This window comes from Stenella coeruleoalba (genome assembly GCF_951394435.1).
Source record: "Stenella coeruleoalba genome assembly, chromosome: X".
In the NCBI taxonomy this organism is placed as follows: domain Eukaryota; kingdom Metazoa; phylum Chordata; class Mammalia; order Artiodactyla; family Delphinidae; genus Stenella; species Stenella coeruleoalba.
The window spans coordinates 56,680,796-56,704,850 of NC_137152.1; the positions used below are offsets into that span (position 1 = coordinate 56,680,796).

At 39.5% G+C, this 24,055-nt stretch overlaps 1 protein-coding gene and 1 long non-coding RNA gene across 3 annotated transcripts in view; one reads left to right on the plus strand and one right to left on the minus strand.

Moving 5' to 3' along the window:
• The window catches only part of HDAC8 (histone deacetylase 8), a 244,890-nt gene that overhangs the window by 130,028 nt on the left and 90,807 nt on the right, over positions 1–24,055 (minus strand). For both annotated transcript variants that reach the window (XM_079911615.1, XM_079911616.1), the window contains exons 8-9: positions 7,920–8,092; positions 5,307–5,401 (exon numbers count right to left, since the gene is read on the minus strand). In XM_079911615.1, coding sequence (XP_079767741.1) covers positions 5,307–5,401; positions 7,920–8,092 — 268 coding nt within the window. The remainder of the gene's footprint in view (positions 1–5,306; positions 5,402–7,919; positions 8,093–24,055) is intronic.
• LOC307180951 overlaps positions 1–24,055 on the plus strand; it is a 142,285-nt gene that overhangs the window by 75,448 nt on the left and 42,782 nt on the right. The window lies entirely within an intron of this gene.

Sequence of the window (24,055 nt, forward strand, 5' to 3'; positions counted from 1 at the left end):
TCACTAAATCTGTTAAACCATAAGCTAAAATGACCAAGAAAAAAGGGAAGAAATTAGCAATACTAGGAATTAAAGAGGGGACATCACTATAGTCCTATAGACCTATAGACTTTAAAAGAACAATAAGGGAAAATTATGAGTGAATAAGCAAATTCCTTGAAGACAAATTATCAACATGGAAGCAAGAAGAAATAGAAAGTCTGACTTGCCATGTAACTATTAAAGAAATAGAATTCATAATTAAAAACCTTCCCACAAACAAAACTCCAGGCTCAAATATTTTCACTAACAAATTCTATCAAACATTTAAGTAAGACACAGTATCAATTTTACATAAACTCTTTCAGAAAACAGCAGACTTGGGGATACTGCTCAAGTCATTTTATAAGATCAGCATAGCCCTGATATCAAAACCAGACAAAGATATTACAAGAAAAGAAAAGAAAAGAAAAAAAAGGTCAATGTCCCTCATTAACATAGACACAAATATCCTTGACAAAATTTCAACAAACTGAATCCAGCAATATATAAAAAGGGTAATATACCATAACAAAGTAGGGTTTATCTCAGGACTGCTAGGTTAGTTTAACATAAAAAAAAGCAACAGTGAATGCAATTTACTGTATTAACAGAATAAGAGGACACCATATGACCATTTCAATAGATGAAGAAAAAGCGTCTGACAAAATTCAACACTCATTTGTGAGGAAAATTCTCAGTAAATTAGGAATAGAAAGGAACTTCCTCAACCTAATAAAGGATATTAAAAAAAATCCCTGCCACTAACTTCATACTTCATAGTGAAAGATTAAGTGCTTTCCCCCACTGATCAGGAACAAGACAAAGATGTTCATTCTCACCACTTCTATTCAACATTGCATTGGAGGTCCCAACCAGTGTAATAAAGCAAGAAAAAGAAATAAAAGGCATGAAGATTGTAAAGGAATAAGTAAAAGTCTCTTTATTCACAGATGACATGTTGGTATACATGGAACATGCTAAAGAATCTACAAAAAAGTTACTAGAGCTAATGTTTAGCAATGTTACATTATTCAAGATAAATATAAAAAAATCAATTGTACTTGTATTTCTATATTCTAGCAACAAACAATTAGAAATTGAAATTAAAAATACCATTTATAACAACATCAAAGTCATGAAATATTTAGGGATAAATTTAACAAAATTTGTGCAAGACCTGTTCACTGAAAAGTATAAATTAAAATTTGAAATTAAAGACTTAAGTAAATGGAAAGAGATAGCAAATTCATGTACTGAAAGAGTAAATATTAAGATATTATTTTGCCCCAAATCAATCTATGAATTCACTGAAACCTACAGACTGCAATGCAAGACTGTTTTACATTAGTAACATACACTTGTATATAAATCAGCTTAATTCTTTTCAATGGCTATATATATTCCCTCATATGAATGAGGCATAACTTGTCTAACCAGTCCATCAAAAGGAGTCTATTTAAATAAATATTTTTTGTTCACTAAATTTTGTTTAAAGATCTACTTTATGATTCAGGTATATACACATACCTGATATATCTGTATACATATACGTATAAATGAATATAATTGTCTATAATATAACTGTCTTACTCTATCCTAGATCATAGGATCCAAATAGTATTACTGGATTACACAACATTCTTATATAATAGTCCATAAGCCTTATTACATGTAGTGGGTGATTTGCTAAATTAGCCACATACTGGTCTTTTTATGGGACCCCATGTCACCTTTGGGCTTTCCCTATGGTAGAGATACTTGGGCCAGTCATATGGGCAGGGTCCATTCCTCTCACCTTCCCCGCTGGGCCCAACTCTTCTTCCAGTGGGATTGCCTCCTTATTCCATGCCTGGCTGGCCAACCTGGCTCCCCGATTCCTGGGCTGGAACTAACTCCTTGATCAATGGCTTTAGGGCATGATTGGTTTTGTATCTCATGAGGGTTATGCCTGAAATTTCACCACTAATCACTTCCAATACTTGCCTTCCCAACTCTCTTCCTTCCATTGGTGATCTAGTGTTTTCCCATGGATACATCTATTTCCTACTGGGATAGCTGGTACTTCTTGCAAAGAATGGGTAGTTGCTACTGGGGTTAAATAGTTTCCAGAAAAAGGCTAGATTATGCTTCCAATTCTTCCATCTTAAAAATATAAGTTTTCCAGTACGAATGTTGAGACACTTATTATTCAAACACTCATTGATTCAATTGTTCATTCAATGAATGAACATCAACTTGGTGGGTGTTAACACTCTGATGAGCACTAAAGGGGAATGCAGACAACCGAAACCACAGATGACCAAAGGAATGGTACAGACTTGAGCGTGATAGGAGTGTCCTTGAACCTCTTAACAGGTTTGACCTTCTCAGCTCTCTCCCTTTTGCAATGTATCTTCCATGCTCTATCAAGTGAGCTTTCTAAAGACCAAAGCTCATCTGTTTTCACAGAAGAAAGTGCAAGCTCTTTAGTGCATCATTCAAGGCTCTTCATAATCTGGCTCCAATTTCCATTCAAGCCTTAATCCTTCTCTCTCTCTCATAAACACTGTGTTCCACTATATCAAACTTCTCCCTGGTCACACAAGGCACCAGGTCCTTTCCAATTTCTATTCCTTCTGCCCAGAATGCCTTTCCATCTGCTTCACCTGGCAAACTCCCAGTCAACCTCCAATATTCAATTTAAAGTCTTGGTGAAACATTTCCTCTACGCTCCTCATCTGTCCTGGGTTGAGCACATTGTTCTGTCCCCTCTATTAGATGATGAGATTTTTTAGAGCACTGGGCTTATCTTGTTAATCTTTGTATCCCTGTATCAGGTCTGAATAGGGCCTGGCAAGCAGTATGGGCCCAATGAATATTTGGTAAAGGAATGAAAAGAACAAATGAACGTGAAGGAAGAGCTCAAAGGGCCTTGGTATATTTAGGTAAGGGATTTTTAAAGGCATAGGGCTTTAAGCTGGACTGAGGAAGATCATAGAGAGATGGGGAAAGGGCATCTGGAGGAGGAGGATTATTATCCTAGGAGACAGAAGAACAAAAGCCGAGACTGAGAGGGAAGACAGTGAGGGGGTTAGCCAGCAGACTGTGGCTGCCTGCAGCACTGTCCTGACCTTTTCACCGATTAGATTTCTCAATTACATTTTCAGCTCATAGAGGGCAGGGTATTTTGTGCACTCCTTTATATCCCCTTTATATTTGAGGCACATATCCATAGCCATTGTTCCTATAGTCTTGTGGCTCTTATTCTGCTGTGTAATATATTTATTTATGTATCTACATATCTCCTCAGCACTCATACCCCCCTTTATCCCAGGCTGTTTGAGGTAGGGGATGATGTCTTAGTGTCTTTGTATCTTCCAAGACACCTAGTATAGTGCCTGGCACACAACGGGCACTCAGTAAATATTTTTTGAGCCACCATTTGTTGATCTGATTACAGAGGACTGCAAGGATATTTGTGTGCAACTGTGTATTGTGGCACAAAACTTACATATGCCTTTACACTGTGTGGGCTATTTTTGGCAATTTTCATTAAAATGTTATCTTATTGTACCTGGAAGACTGTCATTTCAATTTTCTTCTTTGTTCCCTCTTGGATGACTCACATCTCTTATACCAGAAGGATATGACAGAAGGGATTCGAAAGGGTTTGGACAAATTTATGAATGACAAAGTCATAAATGTCTGGGTATCAGAAGTTGTTAGGTGCATACAAAGGGGAAGGAGAAAACCTGCATTTCAAAAATGCCTGTTGTGTGCCAAGAACTGTGTGTTAGGCACCTGACGTACATTATATCTCATTTAATCTAGCAGGCTATATCAGTATAAAGACAGGACATGTCTATCTAGAAGGCCAAGTCCACAACCAGCCAGGCATCTCCAGGTACCAGAGGCAGTATTCACCTTTATTAAAATTTTATCAACCTTTTAAGATAGATGAATCTATAGATTTGCATTGTTTCCTAGGAACAGAACACTCATTCTCAATTCAGGCTTCTACATCTTAAAACTACTTTTTGACATAACTTGATCAGTTTTTAAAGTCTCAGCGCTTTAAATTGCAATGCAATCTGAGATATTCCCACGGCAATAACAGCGATTATATTTGTTCACAAATGTAATTTGTTCGCTTACCTTTATATTTCATAAAGCTTCCAAATACTGAATAAAGGTAAGTCAAGTCAAGAAAAGAGACTTCTATTAACCTTGACACCAGCAAATTGTCTGAAATTATAGAGTGCCTTCTATTTGTATTCTAGACACATAGAGTGGTTTTTCTGAGATACATATTATACCTCACCTGTGGTTAGAAGAAAATTGGAAGATTAGTTTGTTTCTAGTTTTTAAAAAATAATAGTAACTTGTAAAAGCATAATGCTCCCAAGTGTACAGCTTCTGCATCGAGCAGGAATCAAAATGTTATAACCCAAGTACCATCTCGACTCCTTGGGAGATGGCTTGAGAAGGTGGGGTTGCAGCCACTGATTCATTATTATAAGTCACAGTCTAAAGCCTGCAGCTACACATCCTGATCTATGATAACACGCTTCCCACCAGGTGTCAGGGTGGGTGGGAAGAGAAGGGGTACACCTTCAGATAAAGGGGATCATCAGCACACTCACAGCTCTCAGAGAGCTTTCTATGACACCTGTTTTGAGAAAACTAGAACAGACATCCATGCCTTGGAAAACATAAAGCCCATCTCATATGACTAAAGAAAATGGCAAAGGTTCAAATGACATGTTTCACATTTTGGATGGTCCTGCCCCAACTTTTGTGCACCACTAATCGCTGGAAAAATACCAGACCTGTCTTGGTGGTGATTGTGTGTTTTTTAAATTTTACATCAGTCAAAGAAAATTGAGAGACCAGGACTACCACCAAAGAACAGAGGTTTGACATACCACCAATAGGACTTTTTAAAGATAGAGGAGAACCCAGCTTCTACATTTAAAAAAAATTGCCCCTTCTTTTTTGAGTCTAGGGGATGAAAATATGCACATATCCCAAAGAGTTCTTTGTGTGAACAGGTGACCCCTTCCCACAGTCTCTGTAATTAATTGAGAAATTAAAGTTGGTTGGCCTTTGAGATCTCTTGTAAAAAAAGGCAGAAGGTCTTGGATATTTTGGAACAAGAGTCCACTATTCTGCCAAGACAGTGTGTTATTGTTATTGGAGTGTCTCTCAACAAAACGGTATTGAGTGGTGAGGACGTGATTTTGATTAGGTGGAATGACTCAGCTCTTCCCCTTAAAGAAGAGAGGACTTGTCAGAGCCTTACTTACCTCATGATCTGGGATCTCAGAGGATAGTGTTTTCCCTAGGATGACCCCGGTCAAGTATGTCCAGCATCGAGCCGTGTTGGCAAGGTTATAGCCTCCTGTCTCCATCAAGAATTGTGAAGTTAGGAAAGAATAGTCACAGAACAGCAGGAGAGGGAAGGGGGGTAAGGAAGGAGAGAAAAATGTTTTAACAAAAGGGCTAGAAAGATAATTCTAACTTGCAGAATTTCACCTAAACATCCCTTTATGATATTTTTGAACCACTTAGTAGGCAGTCTTTAGTGAAGCAGTCAGACCATGCACAATGTGGAACTGGGAAGTCTAAGGCCTACAAAGATTAAAAAGGCCCTCATCTCCGAACAAATATGCACCCGAGGACTCCAAAGTCCTCAATTTCACCAAGAGTCATTGGTAAGACTGAGATCCCTGGAACCCAGATCTTTTGAGGTGACCTACTCAAAGTGAAGGTTTCTGTGATGAATTTTGTAACAATTCTATAAAATGACTGCTGGATGTGACTTGTATATTAAAGCTATTGGCAGATATAGCCCTGAAAACCTCCAGGAAAGAGAAAAGGAAAATGCTGACAGAAACAGACTTCTTTCTTTTCATTTCAGCATTCCTTTTCTCCACAAAATACAGGCCTAGTGGCAGAGATCAAAGAGAATGAGATGAGAAAAGGACTGCTGATTGACGCTCTGACTCACCTCGTCAGGTCCTGTCACAGTCACCCAGCAGCCATATTATACTGGCTAATAATCAGCATATTTTTGTGCTGAATAGATGTGTTCTGCCATGCAAGCACTAGAACATTTGGCTTTTAACTAAATTCCAAGAGTGTAAGGATAAAATGGAAAGATTTCCTAACCTCAGTGCAGCCTGAGGGAAATAGAATCTGGTCTATTTTAGGTAGGGTGACCATATCATTTATCATCCACAATGGTACACTTTTAAGAGTAAAAAAGGGACACTATTAATAATTACACTGGAATAACATGTATAGATTGAGACATATGGTGCCCTTTTCTTAAGCCTTTCTATTCCTTGAAAGGTCAGGGATGCTGGGGCTTCTACAATGTGTCTTTTTGGCCTCAATGGGATCCACTGAAGTTTGGGCACGTGGCCATCTCTGCCAATTGTCTATGTGTTACTGGGGGTTGAGAATTGAAGTGAAATAGTACAGGTATTACTTTAAACACTCCTGACATGGAAAATCTGAATTTATCTGATCAAATTATTGGGTATGATTATTTGATTTCAAAAAGAACCCCCATAGGTTTTAAGTAGCAAGCTCTCTCTGGCATACATGCAGTATGATTTGATTTGCAAAAATTCCATTTATGCACAGGTATTTTCAGGAATACACATATTACATAAGAAGAGTTATATATTCAAAAGCCAAGACTTGGGGCTGAGAAAGCAAAGAGGCTTTGAAAGTGCTAAGTAAAGGCTGTAGCCTTAAACAAAAGTCGGATTCACACAGATGTATATTGAGGAAAGGGCTTTTCTTCTTCCCCCTGGCCCTACCTGTGTCATAATCACTGTCTTTAGTGCCGTCAAGGAAAGTAATATGTCCGCGGCACCTATCAATTTTATCTTTTCCTTGAGTTGAAGTTAATACATTTCTCTCCAGCTTTTCATAAGAGGTTGTCTCTTGTAAGCACCTTTAATTTCGATCCCTCTAGGGTTTGAGGCTGCCCAAGGACCAGGCTTGTGTATTTGTGTTGAATGCTCACTCATTTTCATAAGGCCTTCCCACAATCTCCTCTAATTTGGTTTTTACAACAGTTTGACAAACAACAAACTATTAGCGCTTCCATAATACATAAATTTTAAGCTCAATCTGCTTGATCATGTTATTTTAACACACCAGTCCATTCATCTAATGGAATAAAGATTGTGCCAGATAGACAGAAGATTCTAAGCAAGGCAGCTTCAAAGGTAGTTGAGGTTTGTGAAAGGTTCCTTTCACAAATGTGTAAATGCTTCTATTGAATAGACCCAGCTTTCTGATGGTTAAGTAATACAAAACACTGAAGGCAAAGTGTTTTGTGCACAAGGTACACTCTGAAGGCAAAAATGCCTAAGAGACACTTTAGATCTCTCAATTTTGCTTTATTGTAACAAATCCATGCTTTTTTAGTGGGGGAGAAGTTGTTCTTGAATTCAGCTTAGATATTCAATTAATTCATGCGTTTACTACTTATATGTGAGTAGGGTTAGAATTTTAGTGGTATGTTTCCAAAAGATAATGATTAGAACTGGGACTCAAAGGCTATACTGAGAGAAGATGGATCAAAGTCCACTGGGGTTAACATTCTCTATTCTTAATAAGATCTGATGTCACCTTTAACCAAAGCACCTTTGCTTCAGGAATGGAAACTTAGACTTCAGAGTGCCAAGGAGTCAATGCACATGCCAGGCTGAGGAGGAGAAGTGTGTCAGAGTACTTCCTTATGCTGAACTGTGAAGGTGGCAGGTTCATTGACTCAGCCTTCTGGACCATGGGCAGGTTGGTATTATCCAATCTTAGAAAGCCAAGTTTTCCTCAGTGTCAATGGACAAAACATGGGGGAAGGTCAACAAATTCTCGTGGTGACCTTCCTTTGTACTCACCTCCTCCCAAAATGAGCGTTGCCAATTGCCACTGAAGGATGTACTTAAGACACTTGCCAATTCCCACTGGAGTCATGTTAAAGGAGCACATGGGATCCCCAGCTATTGTATCAGCTCCCAGCTGTAAGACCACTGCTTTGGGATTAAAGGCTATGTACACCTCCTTTAGTACACTGGAAAAGAAAAAGGAGACAAAATGTCAGGAAAAGATAGGGCAGTTTGGTCTAAGGGTGGTTGTGGAGGGTAGTGGGAGGTATAGTTGAATCAGCAAATAGTGAAGGGAAAAAAATCCAACTTGTCAGACTCATCAAACTTTCTATCTAAAAAGGGGTAAATCAGACTGCATGTAAATTGTAGCTCAGAAAACCTGACTTACAAAAAAATTTCCCCCTACCTCCATCCTCACCAAGGACCAAATTTGCTTTTCTGTTTTAGAACTCAGACTTCCTTTAAATATTCATATCAATTTAACTTCAACAGCCATAGGACTGGTTTAGTATACATTTACTCCATTTTATAATCTGTGAAAATAGGACAATACACTGAATTAAGGATTATATCTGATAAGTTAAGATTGTCAACATACTTGGAGTTCACCACCTAGTTATCAATGAGGGTTGGTGAAGAGAATTAAACGCTTTGAAAGCATAGATGTTATCAGCTTACTTTGTATTAGGCTAAAAGACTTCTGGGTTATGAAATGCAGCCTTCCCAAACTTGGATGTAACCAGGGTATTATAGGGAAGGGAACCATAATAACTGATCCAAAATTATAAATCTGAAAGCACTCTAAAGAACAAATTGTAGTGGGCAATAATGAGCATAATTTTGGGTAGAATCATTCAATGTTATCAAATCAACCTAAGAGCTTTTCCTGACAGTTAGAAGCCTTAGAGATGAAAAGGAAGTTGTTATTGTGACAGATGACCTTAGGCAAGTTTCTAGTATTATCATTAATTGAATGTTGACAATGTCCAGGATGCATTCCTAGGAGTTATAAGGTCCCTGCTCTCAAGGGGCTTACAATCTAGCTCCCAGACAAAACATATACCAGTCCTCTAGGGCTTGAGTAACTCTTACAGAGACATATAAACAAGTGCAAATTAACATACTTCAGAGTTGAGAAAATGCAGAGTCAAAAAGTGATAAAAAATGTTTGGGGTTAATGACCCCTTCATAATCAACATGTCAAATTATACCAGTTCAGCAAAAATAGAAAAATTCCAGATCCTTCTGAAACTGCAAAAGGAATGCAGGGATATGAAATGCTGTCCTCCAAAATTCATATGTAACCAGGGTATTGAAACTATTGAAAAGTGCTCAGTTGCAGAGGCATTCTTTGACTCAAAAGACCGTTTTGTTTTGATTTCTCATCTACACAGACAAATATTCAGTGATTGTGGAGATTATAAGATATTATAAAACTTATGACATATGATCTTTAATACAGGAATACTCAGGCCTATTCTCTCTTTCATGTGCTTATCTCCTGGGTGCAGAGGGAAGATAAGCCACCTGAATAGTTAGCCAACATTTATTGAGCAGCTACATGTACAGAGCACCCTATTAACTGCTGCTGGGAGACACAGAGGAAGGTGTGATTTCTGTTTTAAAAAGGTTTACAGCTTAACGAGGAGGAGGGGGAGGCAAGCAAGACTAACGTTTTTTCCATTTTCATTCTTTCCCTTACTTTGCACACATTTACTGAGTGCCCTCTGTGTGTCCAGTATGTAACTGTATCAGATGCTGCAGGGAAAAAAAATGACGAATATGGCACAGCTCTTATCTTCACGTAGCTCAGAACAGAGGGGAAGACTCGGACTATATCGATAAATAATTAAAACACAATGATAAATGAAATATCAGTGATGGCACAGAGGAGGAAGTAGAGTAACTCTTGTCAGGTTTTAAAAGATGAGAAGTACAGTGAGCCACCTATCAAAGTGGCTAAAATGAAAAACAGTGAAAATATCAATTGCTGGTGAGGATGTGGAGAAACTCGATCACACAGACCTTTTGGGTGGGAATATAGAATGGTATAGACACTCTGGAAAATAATTTGGCAGTTCCTGTCAAAACTAAAAATGGACTTGGCATACAATCTAAAAATTGCACTCTTGGACATTTATTCCAGAGAAGTTAAGACTTATTTTCATATAGGAACTTGTACATGAATGTTCATAGTAGCTTTATTTTAACAACCCAAACTGGAAACAACTCAGATGTACTTCAACAAGTGAATGGTTAAACAAATTGCAGTACACCCATACCATTGGAATACTGCTAATCAATAAAAAGAAATAACTCTTGATACATGCAAAAAACTTGGATGGATCTCAAGAGAATGATGCTGGGTGAATAAGGCCAATCTCAAAATCTGTACTGCATGATTCCACTTATATACCATTGGTGAAACAATTAGAGAGATGGAGAAGAGATTAGCAGTTGCCAGGGGTTAGGGATGAATGTGGCTATAAAAGGGTAGCATGAGAGAGCCTTGTGGTGATGGTACAGTTCTGTACCTTGACTGTGCTGGTGGTTGTGGTTATGCAAAGCTATGCACACACACACACACACACACACACACACACACACACACACACAGACTGCATGTATTAACTGGTGAAGACTGAATAAGCTCTATAGATTGTACCAATGTCAACTTCTTGATTTTGATGTTATACTATAATTGTACAAGATGGCAACATTGGAGGAGGCTGTAGGAAGAAGAGACTTCCCCGTACATTTCATTACAACTTTCTGTGAATGCATGATTATCTTGAAATAAAAAGTAAAAAAAAAAAAAAAGGGCTTCCCTGGTGGCGCAGTGGTTGAGAGTCCACCTGCCGATGCAGGGGACACGGGTTCGTGCCCCGGTCCGGGAAGATCCCACATGCCACGGAGCCGCTAGGCCCGTGAGCCATGGCCTCTGAGCCTGCGTGTTCAGAGCCTCTGCTCCGCAACGGGAGAGGCCACAAAAGTGAGAGACCCGCGTACCACAAAAAAAATAAAAATAAAAAATTAGGAGAAGCTTACAGGCACATGGGGGTGAAGGTATGGAAAATGGAAGCAGGGAGGGTTGTGGGGGTTATGGGTAAGGGACTAGGTTTACAGAAGGAACTGCACACACCAGAGCATGAAAGCTTGGAGCAGGGAGTGGTGGGAGTGAGGCTGGTGAAGTAAACGTGGGTTAGAGCACAAAGGGCCAGATAGGCCAGGCAGTTTGGACTTTTACTTAAAGGCTATGAAATGTCTCTAAATCATACCAATGTTTTCCTTAGGTCAGTCTCCCAAGGCAATAGAAATAAAAGCAAAAATAAACAAATGGGACGGAATCAAACTTAATAAGCTTTTACACAGCAAAGGAAACCATAAACAAAACGAAAAGACAACCTATGGAATGGGAGAAAATATTTGCAAATGATGGACTGACAAGGGCTTAATTTCCAAAATATACAAACAGCTCATATAGTTTAATATCAAAAAAGCCAAACAACTCAATCAAAAAATGGGCAGAAGACCTAAACAGACATTTCTCCAAAGAAGACATACAGATGGCCAAGAGGCACATGAAAACATGCTCAACATCACTAATTACTAGAGAAATGCAAATCAAAACTGCCTCACACTGGTCAGAATGGCCATCATTAAAAAGTCTACATATAACAAATGCTGGAGAGGGTGTGGAAGAAAGGGAACCCTCCTACACTGTTGGTGGGAATGTAAACTGGTACAGCCACTGTGGAGAACACTATGGACGTTCCTTAAAAAACTAAAAATAGGGCTACCATACGACCTAGCAATCCCACTCCTGGGCATATATACAGAGAAAACTCTAATTTGAAAAGATACATGCATTCCCAGTGTTCACAGCCAAGACACGGAAACAACCTTAATGTCCACTGACAGATGAATGGTAAAGAAGACATGGTATGTATGTATGTATATATGTATGTGTGTGTGTGTGTATGTGTATATATATATATATATGTATATATATATATAACTGGAATACTACTCAGCCATAAGAAAGAATGAAATCATGCCATTTGCAGGAACATGGATGGACCTAGAGATTATCATACTAAGTGAAGTAAGTCAGACAGAGAAAGGCAAATATCATATAATATCAGTTATATGTGGAGTCTAAAATATGACACAAATGAATTTATTTACGAAACAGTAATAGACTCACAGACATAGAAAACTTACAATTACCAAAAGGGAAAGGGAGTTGGGGAAGGATAAATTAGGAGTTTGGGATTAGCAGATACAAACTACTATATATAAAACAGATAAATAGCAAGGTCCTACTGTATAGCACAGGGAACTATATTCAATATACTGTAATAAACCACAATGGAAAAGAATATGAAAAAGAATATATAAATCACTTTGCTGTACATCAGAAACTAACACAACATTGTAAATCAGCTATACTTCAATAGAAAAGAATTCATTAAAGGGTATGAAATGTCTCAAATGTGTGTGCACGTGCGTGTGTGCACGTGCGTGTGCACCACATGCACAAGGCATGATTAAATTTACATTTTGAAAAGATCCTCTGATTACAGCGTAGGATACAGTGAAGGTTATCAAGAGGTTTTTTTTTTCTTTTTTTTTTTGCGGTACACGGGCCTCTCACTGTTGTGGCCTCTCCCTTTGCGGCGCACAGGCTCCAGACGCGCAGGCTCAGCGGCCATGGCTCACGGGCCTAGCCGCTCATGGCATGTGGGATCTTCCCGGACAGGGGCACAAACCCGTGTCCCCTGCATTGGCAGGCAGACTCTCAACCACTGCACCACCAGGGAAGCCCATCAAGAGGGTTTTTGCAACCATCCAGGCCAGTGGCAGCAAGGGTCGGGAGGAAGAGATGGATTTGGGAGATATTCCTATGGTAGTATTGATAGGGCAATACACACTGACACACAAGAAAAGCATATACATATGACAGTCATGAATATGTGGTACTGGGAGGGAGGAAAGGATAAAGGAAGGCAGGTGTTTCTGGGAGAGTTGTTTTAATGATAACCAGGAAGGGAAAATGAGTCCTCAGGGAGTTCTGATGAAGAGGGCTTCAGATGGGTAGAGAAAAGGGTAATTAGAAGCTTTGAAAAAGGTAGGGTATTTTGTACACAGTGTAATTTGGCAGTTCCTTTGCTTCACCTCCAATTGGTAAACAACTACATTTCTTGCAGCATCTAGTCTGATTTTTTAAAAATACAAATATAATGAATACATTCTTCATGCTAAAAAATCAAACATAAAAGTCTATCAAATAAAAGGGAAAGAAAACTCCTTTTCTCCATCTCTACTCCCTCTCTAGAGGTAACTCCTGATTCATTACACATAGTTTCAATCAGCTCAGTCAACGATGAGAAACAGTTTGAGGTGTATCTTTCAAGATCAAACTTTTTCTGCCTCATGCTTGAGTGAGCTGGTTGAAGCTATGTCTAATAAATGCCTTCTTTTACCTCTTTTCTTTACCTGAAAATGTCTTCCCTCATATTCCTTCTCTTCCTTGAGGCTAATTTCACCAGCTGGGCACTACATTCTCTTTCCTGTTGCTCTAAGGGCCATGTATCAGCAATGAGCTCTTTCTTACATCTTTAGTCTCTGTCTTCCTACTGATTCAGTTCCTTTAGGTTACAAGTTGTCCATCTCTTCATCCCCTTTTCAACACTGCCAAATTTGTCTACTTATTGGCCACCTCTACATACTTCTTGTAATCCAGTTTTTGATCTCACTGCTCTCCTGAAACTGCTTTCTTGAAGGGAGAGAGAGCTCTGTGTCATGATATCCAAAAGCTTTTTCTGTTATCTTTATCAATTTCTCAGAAGCAATTGATGGTGGATACTACTCAAAAATCTGCATCTGGTCATCATCAATGGCTACGGCTCCATTAAAAAATCTTTTTTTAAAATATTTTTTTAAAAAACAACTTTATCAATATTCACATACCATACAATCCCCCATTTAAAGTGTACAACTCAACAGCTTTTAGTATACTCACAGAGTTGTGCAACCGTCACCACAATGAATTTTAGAACATTTTTTTTTTACTGCATCACGTGGTTTGTGGGATCTTAGTTCCCCAACCAGGGATTGAACCTGGGTCCTCGGCAGTGAGAGCACGGAGTCCTAACCACTGGACAACCAGGGAATTCCCTAGAACATTTTCATCATCCCCCAAAGAAACACTGTACCCAATAGCAGTTACTACCTATTCCCACCACTCTTCGACCTCCAGCCCCTGGCAACCACTAACCTACTTTCTGTCTCTATGGATTTGTCTAATTTTGACCTTTCATATAAATGGAATTATATAATATGTGGTCTTTTGTGACTGGCTTCTTTCATTTCATTTAGCATAATGTTTTCAAGGTTCATCCATGTATTACTACCTCATTCCTTTTTATGGCCAAATAATACTCCATTGTTTGTATATACCACATTTTCTTTATTCTCCATTCATCTGTTGATAGACATTTGGGTTATTTCTATACTTTTTGGCTAATATGAGAAATGCTGCTGTGGACATGTTTTCATTTTTCTAATATACCTAGGAGTAGAATTGCTGGGTCATATGGTAACTCTCTGTTTAACCTTTTTTTTTTTTTTTTTTTTTGCGGTACGCAGGCCTCTCACTGTTGTGGCCTCTCCCGTTGCGGAGCACAGGCTCCGGACGCGCAGGCTCAGCGGCCATGGCTCACGGGCCTAGCCGCTCATGGCATGTGGGATCTTCCCAGACCGGGGCACGAACCCGTGTCCCCTGCATTGGCAGGCGGACTCTCAACCACTGTGCCACCAGGGAAGCCCTGTGTTTAACCTTTTGAGGGAACTGCCTGACCGTTTTCCACAGGGGCTGCACCATTTTACATTCCCCCCAGCAATGTGTAACAGATGAGAGTTCCAATTCTTCCACATCTTCACCAACCCTTACTATTTTCTGTTTTTTTTAAAATTATGATATCCATCCTAGTGGGTATAAAGTGGTATCTCATTGTGGTTTTGATTTGCATTTCACTGATGATTAATGATGTTGAGTATCTTTTCATGTGCTTTTTGGCCATTTGTATATCTTCTTTAGAGCAAGGTCTATGCCCATTTTTAAAATGAGCCATTTTTCTTTTTAATATTGATTTGTAAGTGTTGATATATTATAAATACAAGTCCCTTATCAGATACATGACTTGCAAAAATTTTCTCCCATTCTATGGGTTGTCTTTCACTTTCTTGATAGTGTCATTTGAAGCACAAAAGTTTTAAATTTTGATGCAGTCCAATTTATCTATATTTATTCTGCTGCTTGTGCTTTTGGTGTCATGTCTAAGAGAGCAATATCTAATTCAAGGTCATGAACATTTACATCTATGTTTTCTTTTAAGTGTTTTATAGTTTAAGCTCTTACATTTAGACCGTTTAGGCTATATGGACTTAACTTTTGTATATGGTATGAGGTATGGGTCCAAAACCACTTTTTTTTGCATGAGATCCAGTCGTCCCAGCACCATTTGTTGAAAAGACTATTCTTTCCCCATTGAATTGTCTTGGCACTCTTTGAGTAAAATGAATTGACTGTACACATTTCTGGACTCTGAACTTTATTCCATTGCTCTATATGTCTAGCCTCATTGCCAGCACCACACTGTCTTGATTACAGTAGCTTTGTAGTAAGTTTTAAAGCTGGGAAGTGCTCCAACCTTGTTCTTCCTTTTCAAGATTTTTTTTGGTTATTCCGGATTGAATTTCTGTATAAATTTTAGGATCAGCTTGTCAATTTCTACAGTCATCTGTGATTTAAAGCTCCATTTTGACCGTGCCGAACCTATCATCTTACCTCTTCTTCAATTCTTTGTCTCTAACAATACCCCATCCTTTCAGTAATCTGTGTTCAAAACTCTGAGGCCCTTTGTGATTCCTCCCTTTCCCTGCTCCTCTTCAGTTACCAGACTTGCACCAATCCCTCTCCTATTCTGTCCTTTCCACTCTCATGCTCTCATGGCAGTACTCTAATCTAGCACTTATGACCTCCTTGTGGATTACACCAATAGCTTCCTAATTAATTTCTCTGCCTCAAGTCTCTTACCTCTCTAATCCAACACCCCCCCCCCCCACACACCGCCATCAGATTAATTTTCCTTAGGGAAGGTTTTTGATCAAGTCACTTCCTTACTCAAAAACGTTCAATATCTCTCCATTGTCTTTAGATGATGCTTAAAATTCTTAGTTTATGATTCAAAGTCCTTCATTATATGATTCCAGCCTACCTTTTGAATCTTATTTTCTAATAACTCCTTAACCTACGTTATTCTGTAGGCAAACTGAACTGTCCATGGTTCAACCCACTCACCTTGCACTTCCTTTTTGTCATGCACTTCCTTGTGCCTGAAAGTCACCTTTCTACATGTCTACATCATATCTATTTTTTAAAGGCTCACTCAAATTCCATCTCCTTCATGAATAAAAAATGATAATAATATCAGCTAACATGTATCGAGTACTTTATTAAAAACTGAGCACTGTTCTATGCACTTTATATGTATTAGCTCATGTGACTCATAACAATTTATAAAATAGGTGTTATCATTAATCCTATTCTATAATGGGGAAACAGCAGCATAGAGAGGTTAAGAAATCTGTACAAGATCACACAGCTATTAAGTGGCAAGCTGGCTTTTGAACCCAGGCCTCCTGGCACCAGTCCATGTTCTAAATCACCACAATATACCTGCTTCCATGATTTACCGTGCATCAGGTGCTTGTTCCAGCCACTTCACACATTATTTTGTATAACAGCAGTAGCAGGCACTGCATTATTATTTTTCGAGTGTTAACCTTAGCTCTAATTATACTATACCCTCATTCTAAAACCTTCGGCAGTTCCCCAAATGCTTGCAGAACATGGTACAAATTTTCATTGCCAAGAATTCCAGGTCCCGCGTGAGGTGATTCCCACCCACTTTTCCAATCTTTGCAAATTGTTCTTCTCATGCACTTGACAGTCCAGACAAACTAAACCATTGCTATTCTCTGTACAGAGCTCAGCCTTTCTGACTTTGATCTTGCTGTACCCTCTGCATAGAGCATCTTCCCCTGCAATCTCACACATTTAAACTTGACCCAGATTTCATAAACACATACACATTTACACACTTTGTAAAGATATAATAATTAGCTACCCTTTAGAAGCCAGATCAAATGTTACCTCCTCAATTAAGCCCTTTTCTGAAGTATCTTCTCCGTTTGAGTGCCCACTGCATTTTATCTCTTATGGTTCTTATAACTTTCCATGTTTCATTTTATTAGACTGTGTATGAATGTGAATATATATCTCTCTGTGTATCTATAATTTAAAAATTTCCACCAGCTCCCTTGAGGGTAGGCTTAATACTTTATACATAGGAGGCATTCAATAAATAGTTATTAAATGAATAAATGAATGAAATATCATTCCAGATTGCTTTTGGGAAAGCTTCCCTAACCACTGTAACAGTACTATCTGCTACACTGCAATCATTAATTTTAGGTTTTGGGAAAGTATAAAATCGCTTACCCAGAAAGGAGGGGGAGGACAGGCATCTCATTATACTACATTAGTAACTTCCCTATAAACACATAAGATATTCATTTGAAATAGCAATTTTCTTGATGAGAAACCGGATCCCTCAGTATTGAGCAGTCTGCTCTTCAGACAAGGCTATGCAAATGAGGATGAGAGGCTGTGGCAGCTGTTTCTACAGGCATTGATTTGGGGAAGGTGATTGGTGCCGGAGGTTGATAAAAGCCAGGGGTGATGACGTTAATGATGCTTTTAGATAAAAGGAAAAGCCCAAGAACCAAATTGTAGCATTATCCCCTTTTCTTTTATTCCATCAGGGTAGACCACAGCTTCTATGGTGTACCCTTGGGATCATTCACTGGTGCCACTTTACCTCTAATACCAGTGGTGGAACCTGGTTTTGTTTTGTTTGTTTTTAAATACATAAAGTTCTAAAAGATTCCTCTCAGGGAAATGGAATGCCAGAAAGATGGTGTGACAATTATTCTTAATCAATGTTGGTGATAGATTTGGTAACCCAGACTTGCCCCTCTATAGCTAGACCACTGATTGGTGCATACTCCTAGAAGGTTTGTCTCCTAACTGCTCGCTTGCAAATCAGCCTTGACCAGCCTTATCATCTTTGTATTTTCCAACAAGCACCCTCAGCACCCTCTAGAGACTTCCTCAACATAGATTAAAGAAATGAGGAATTCAAAGTTGAAAAACCAAGAAGGGCAGGAAATGGAGAGAAGAGAGAAATATTTGCTACTAACACTGTGAGCTTCCAAAGTCAACGTGAGAAAATTTATTGCCAACAGCAAAACCCTTTCTATGATAAACATTTTAAACCTATTGCACTGTATGGGATTCAGAGGGGGGATTGCGTTAAGGACTCAAAGATGGCTAATCAGTCTCAAATGGGAGCTTGTCAACTTTTCACAGGTATTGTCTTCTCTAAATTCCCTCAGTCATATCTCAACTCAGGTACTGCTGACTCATTCTGCAAAAACTCAACCTGCGGGGGATGCAGCATATGGTAAATGCCTCGGGGATTCCTGAATATCTATTACAAATGGTTCAGGGATGCAGGGAACTGGGGTGGGGGGGCTCCCTGAGGTGAGGATGATGTGTCATTTTGTTTGGGGCCATGGGTGCCTCTTGGACATATCCAGAAGACATTTAATTTCCTATAAGTCTCTCTTTCTGCTTTTAGCATCAGACAAGGTGTACTGATTCCATTAACATCTTTAGGATAAAACAAAACAAAACACCCAAAGCTATAAAAGAAAAACAAACAAACCAACCTCAAACCTCTAAACCCCCAACCTTCCCAAACAATCCTCAGATTGCTTTTGCTGTTTTATTTTTTAAGATGTAGTTTCTTAATATTTTACAGGGGCATCTTTTCTCTCATTGCTGAGTCCATTATACAGAAACACAGATTCTAATTGGCATCCCTTTCTAACATGCTTTGTAGTAAGTAATTCCACTCATCAATTATGTCACCTTGGCAACAAAAAGGGCTGTGCACTATTTTTAGTTTATTATTACTTATCTCTTTACCTCTTTGAAGTACACCATTCTCATTCACACAGGGGAAAGTGAGTCATCTAGAATTAAAGGGCGGTAGGCCTAGAGTGAATGTCGGAGCTAGAATTAGAACACTAATTCTAATTCAAATCTAGTGCTCTTTTCACTAAACCCCAGTGCTCTTTGGCTCTCCGCATTCTGAAAGGCCCAAGGCCCTAGGAAGCAGAATATATATTATCTGCGCAGGGGGTGGGGTAGGTGGAGAGGCAGGCTGGTTTGGAGAGCTAAACCGAAACAAACCAACCAAACCAAAACCAAACCAAAAAACCCCAAAATGGAAGAGGGCTTAAAGAATATGAATCCTAAGTCTAGCTATACTAATGACTCTTTATTTGACCTGAGGTAGGTCATTTTACTGCTCTATAACCACCAGCACCCCTCACACAAGCCCAGATTACATTTTGCTATGCATCACATTATTTGGGCATGTCTCATCCACCCCCTTTGCAGCCTCCACAGCATGGAGTTCAGGGAGAACACTGGACTTGGGGGTCAGACAAAGTTGGATCCAGTGCTTGCAATAGCAACTTGGACAAATCACTTCTCTGAACCGTCTCTGTAAAACAAGAATATTCTCTCCCTCACAGGGTTATTATGAGGATTAAATGATATAACATTTGCAAAAGTCTTCTCCCAGCACCAAGCACATGGTAAGCACTCCCTAATGTTGAATGAATAAATGAATGGCCTTAAGTCAGGCCCTTCGAGTGCTATGTTAATTCCTTCAGCCCACTAGGATATTGTTGAGTTCAGCACAGCACACCATAGCAGTGACTTCCTGAATGGTACTCTAATGTTCCCCAAAGGCAGAGAGAAATTTCAGAGTGTCACTGCCTGGTTATACCTGTTCTGGGAATACAGTAATTCCTTTTCCAGTGCTGCCAATCTATTACCTTTCACCAAACACAAAATTCACTTTAAGAAGGGGCAGAAACACAAGTGCCTTTCTGTTAGATAGAGGTTGGGAGAATATATTATTAAAATTGAAACCGACTTCTCTGATTTCTTAGCAAAAAATCAGATTGGAAGCCAAACAGCTATTTGGCCTTTGCAGACCCTGGATAGTGATGCCCTTGGGGGAAAGGAGAGAGTTGGAGTCATTCCAAACTGTAGTTACAACATTTGTGTGTATATTTACTGCTTGTGCTTACGCTCTCCGCACTTAGTTTTTACTCTCTAAGCCTTGAAGAATTCACAGTTTACCTAGAGCACAGTTTTAATACATACGGGTAGAAATATAGGCCTATATCTCTGTTTCTCATTTCCTAATCATATTTTCTACACTCCCTATATACCTGATACTTCTTCTTTTTCAATTCACTTGCTCTGATTTTTGAACTTAGGTAGACAATAATGATTTGCTAACAATAAACATGACCCTAGCCCTTCCCTCACCCTTCTTTACCCAGGAGGCCTCCCTAAGATTCAAAGTCGAAATCCTGCCATATAGTTAGCACCTGGTGCAGCTCATCAAAATATAATATCCTTTCCCAGATGATTGGAAATCTCTGCCATGCCGTCACACAATGAGGTGTGCAAGAAAAGAGTTTGGGGATTGATTTTCATCATTAACTTGATATTGCATGGTTTTTGTGGGACTTAAAAATAAATGCATTTTTATTACTTTTAAGTACTGCACATAGACTAACTCCAACTCATCATATTTTAGCAGTTATTTTTCTGGGGCAGGATGTATTTTAAACATGCCTATGTTAGAGTGTCTGGTGGATCATTTAGGATCAGTGTCCTGTTGCTTGATGAAATCCAGATCACTCCAATGAAATCCAGATGGGGAAATTGGGTCTCTGGCAACGGCTGCCAGATCTTCTCCATATGAAATCTCTCTAGTCTGTATGCAAATTCAAAACTCCATATCCTGGAAATCCCAAACCAATCAAGTGGCGCTCTGCTTCTTAGTTACTGGACTAAACATAGGGAAGCGATTCATTCTTCCCTGAGGAAATAAGCATGTCTTACATACATCTATCTTGGCACAAAAAGGGCTGGCTAAGCAAATTAATAGTGTAAACAGGACTGTGCTGGGGAATGTTTGTCCTACTTAAGAGAATAAACTTTTTATGCACTTTTTGCACATCCACTTGTATACAAATAATTGATATGCTAATTACAAATGATTCTTAAAGCCCTTTCCCTGAGGTACTGTACGATGCTGTTAGTCTAGTTTGAATTACTAGCGTGTCCAGTGCTTGAAAATAATAAAAATGTATTTAAAAATATTCCATAATTCAGACTGGCTTTCCTCTTATTAGGCTGAGTTAGTGAGGCTTGCCTATAATTAAATAGGATAGATGTTTTTCTACTTTCATCCCTAATATATTTAAGGTGGTCCCCCTACCACCCTGCCCCAACCCCAGCATCCCTCACCTTCCTCTGCAGGATTCTCCTGCCCAGGGCGAGCACATACAAACCCCTTTGCATCCAGCTCACTCCTCAGCAGCACTTGCACGGTCTCTAGGCAAATGCACATACCCTTTCGCTTTTTAACTTGTTAGCTGATTATTTGATATGGCTTTCTTTGAGGTGTCTTTTCTTTGGTCCTGCTTTAAGTACCAATGGGTATGGCTCTTTCCTGATGGTTCAGTGGGTAACAGCACATGGAGAGCAAAGCCCGGCCAAACTTAGCATTGGGCCTTTTTGTCAGGTGGGGGACATCAGATTTAACTAAATCTCTGTACAGCCTATGTCAACAGGATACAACAAAGCAGGCAGCTCATCAGTGCTGGCTGCTGCCGGGTGAATGACAGTGTCAGGCAGTCATTCAGAGCTGTAACCTGTGAGAGTGGAGCGTAAAGGGCAGGTTTTTTAGGCTAGAGCGAGGGGACAGAGCAGTGATGAAAGAATACGAGAGGGGAGAGAATTAGGAAGGGGGAGGGGGTACATGGTGGAGAGAAGCTAAGAGGAGTAATATGAATTTTGATGTTAGAATGTCCCACCAAGCACAGACATATTCAAATTTAGGATTCTTTTCAGGGCAGCCCTACGTTAGAGGGTGTAATTCTCAAGTTTTCCATTTATGAGTCAGGTCTTCCTGCCTCTGGGTAGTTTCAGAGCATGTTCTAGCCTCAGAACCTATTACTGCTGTGGAAGAAGAATCAGGTCACTTTCTCCAGGGGGCAGGGATCATTCAGCACTAAGAAGAGAGCAGAGAAGGTACACATCATAGTGACAGAACAAACCCACCGAATTCCAGGAGATGGTCCTCCTGGACTTACATGAAAAAAAAATAAATCGCCTAGGAAGACTGCTTAGGGGTAGGGGCTGTCATGGTGTCAGGGCTACTTGGTGCAGGAGTTTAGGAACTTGTCATGAAAGCCACTGGTCGAGCGAGGAAGAAGGATATAAGAACTGTCCTTCTCAGCCACATAGCACAAGGAGATCAGCTCGGTGCTTTGTGACCACCTAGAGGGGTAGGATAGGGAGGATGGGAGGGAGGGAGATGCAAGAGGGAAGAGATATGGGGATATACGTATAGCTGATTCACTTTGTTATAAAGCAGAAACTAACACACCATTGTAAAGCAATTATACCCCATAAAGATGTTAAAAAAAAACCAAAACTGTCTTTCTAACCACCTGGATATAAAGCTCAAAGGATCAGGTGAGGGAAAAAAAACCAGTTCTCCACTGCCACCCTAACCAAGTACGGGGAACAAGGCAGGCTCACTGATGGAGGGTTCAGGACAACACAGTTAATTAAGCACAGTAGCCTCCCCCCCTCCAAATTATCCTATACTCTTAGGCACTTAATGTCTTTTGAATTTAATATTATATTTTAAAAGACACATCAAATTAGGAACATTAAATGAATGGCCCGCTTTGGTCTCATTTCCACCTGTGCCTAATGTTAACAGTGAATTTAATTAGTGTCTGAGTCATCCATTTTCCAGAAACAACAGGCAATTTGCATCTGCCATACCACACAGAGGCAGAATAGAAGTTTATCAAACAGAACAAAAGCATTGACTACAAATATCTTACTTATGGAGGGCTGAGTTCGACGTTCCAGGCTCATACAAGGAAGTAGCAGCTTCCATGACCTTTATCACTGGGCCATAGTGACCTAGTAATGATCAAGGTGGTATAGGTGTGACCCGACTGAAGAGAGGTAATTTTTTTTTTTTTTTTGCGGTACGCGGGCCTCTCACCGTTGTGGCCTCTCCCGTTGCGGAGCACAGGCTCCGGACGCGCAGGCCCAGCGGCCATGGCCCACGGGCCCAGCCGCTCTGCGGCATGTGGGATGTTCCTGGACCGGGGCACGAACCCGTGTCCCCCGCCTCAGCAGGCGGACTCCCAACCACTGCACCACCAGGGAAGCCCCAAAGAGAGGTAATTTTGTAAAGAATTTTCACCAGCTCTCAGAGTGTAATGAAAATGGGGATGAAGATGGAAGTAAGGCTATATAATTTTTTGTTCTCAAATGCAAATTTCTAAAGAGTTCTTCCCTTCTCATCAGATGAAAGAGAATTTTGAAAAAATTTGTATTGCTTAAAATATTTATGTATGATTATGTGTTCTTATAGGATTTGCCACATCACCAAGCTCAAATGATTAGGCTATAATCGTTGGGTTCTCTTTCACTGAGGATCTATCTACCTGCTTCTAAAACTGAATGATAAGGAATCTGGAGTCCCAAGTGGAAGATAAATTCAAGATGACATCATTATAATGAAAGAAAAACCTATCATCATTAAAACATCTCTTCTTTAAATATAACATTAAAATTCAATAGGGAAAGAAAACATTTCACTTAAATATCCTTTAGTGATGTCCCTTGGTTCTCATTTTATTCCATTGGTATTGGATGAACAAATTATAGCATGGATGGAGAATCTCTACCCTATATGTAGATATGGCCTGCTAGGACCAAGAGATGATATAAATTATGCCTACAGTTGCAAAAATGCATAATGTTAAAAGTCTTCAGCAATACTAGTCCCCCAAAAAACACATGAAAAGAATTGTGTGAGGAGACCTCTATATAA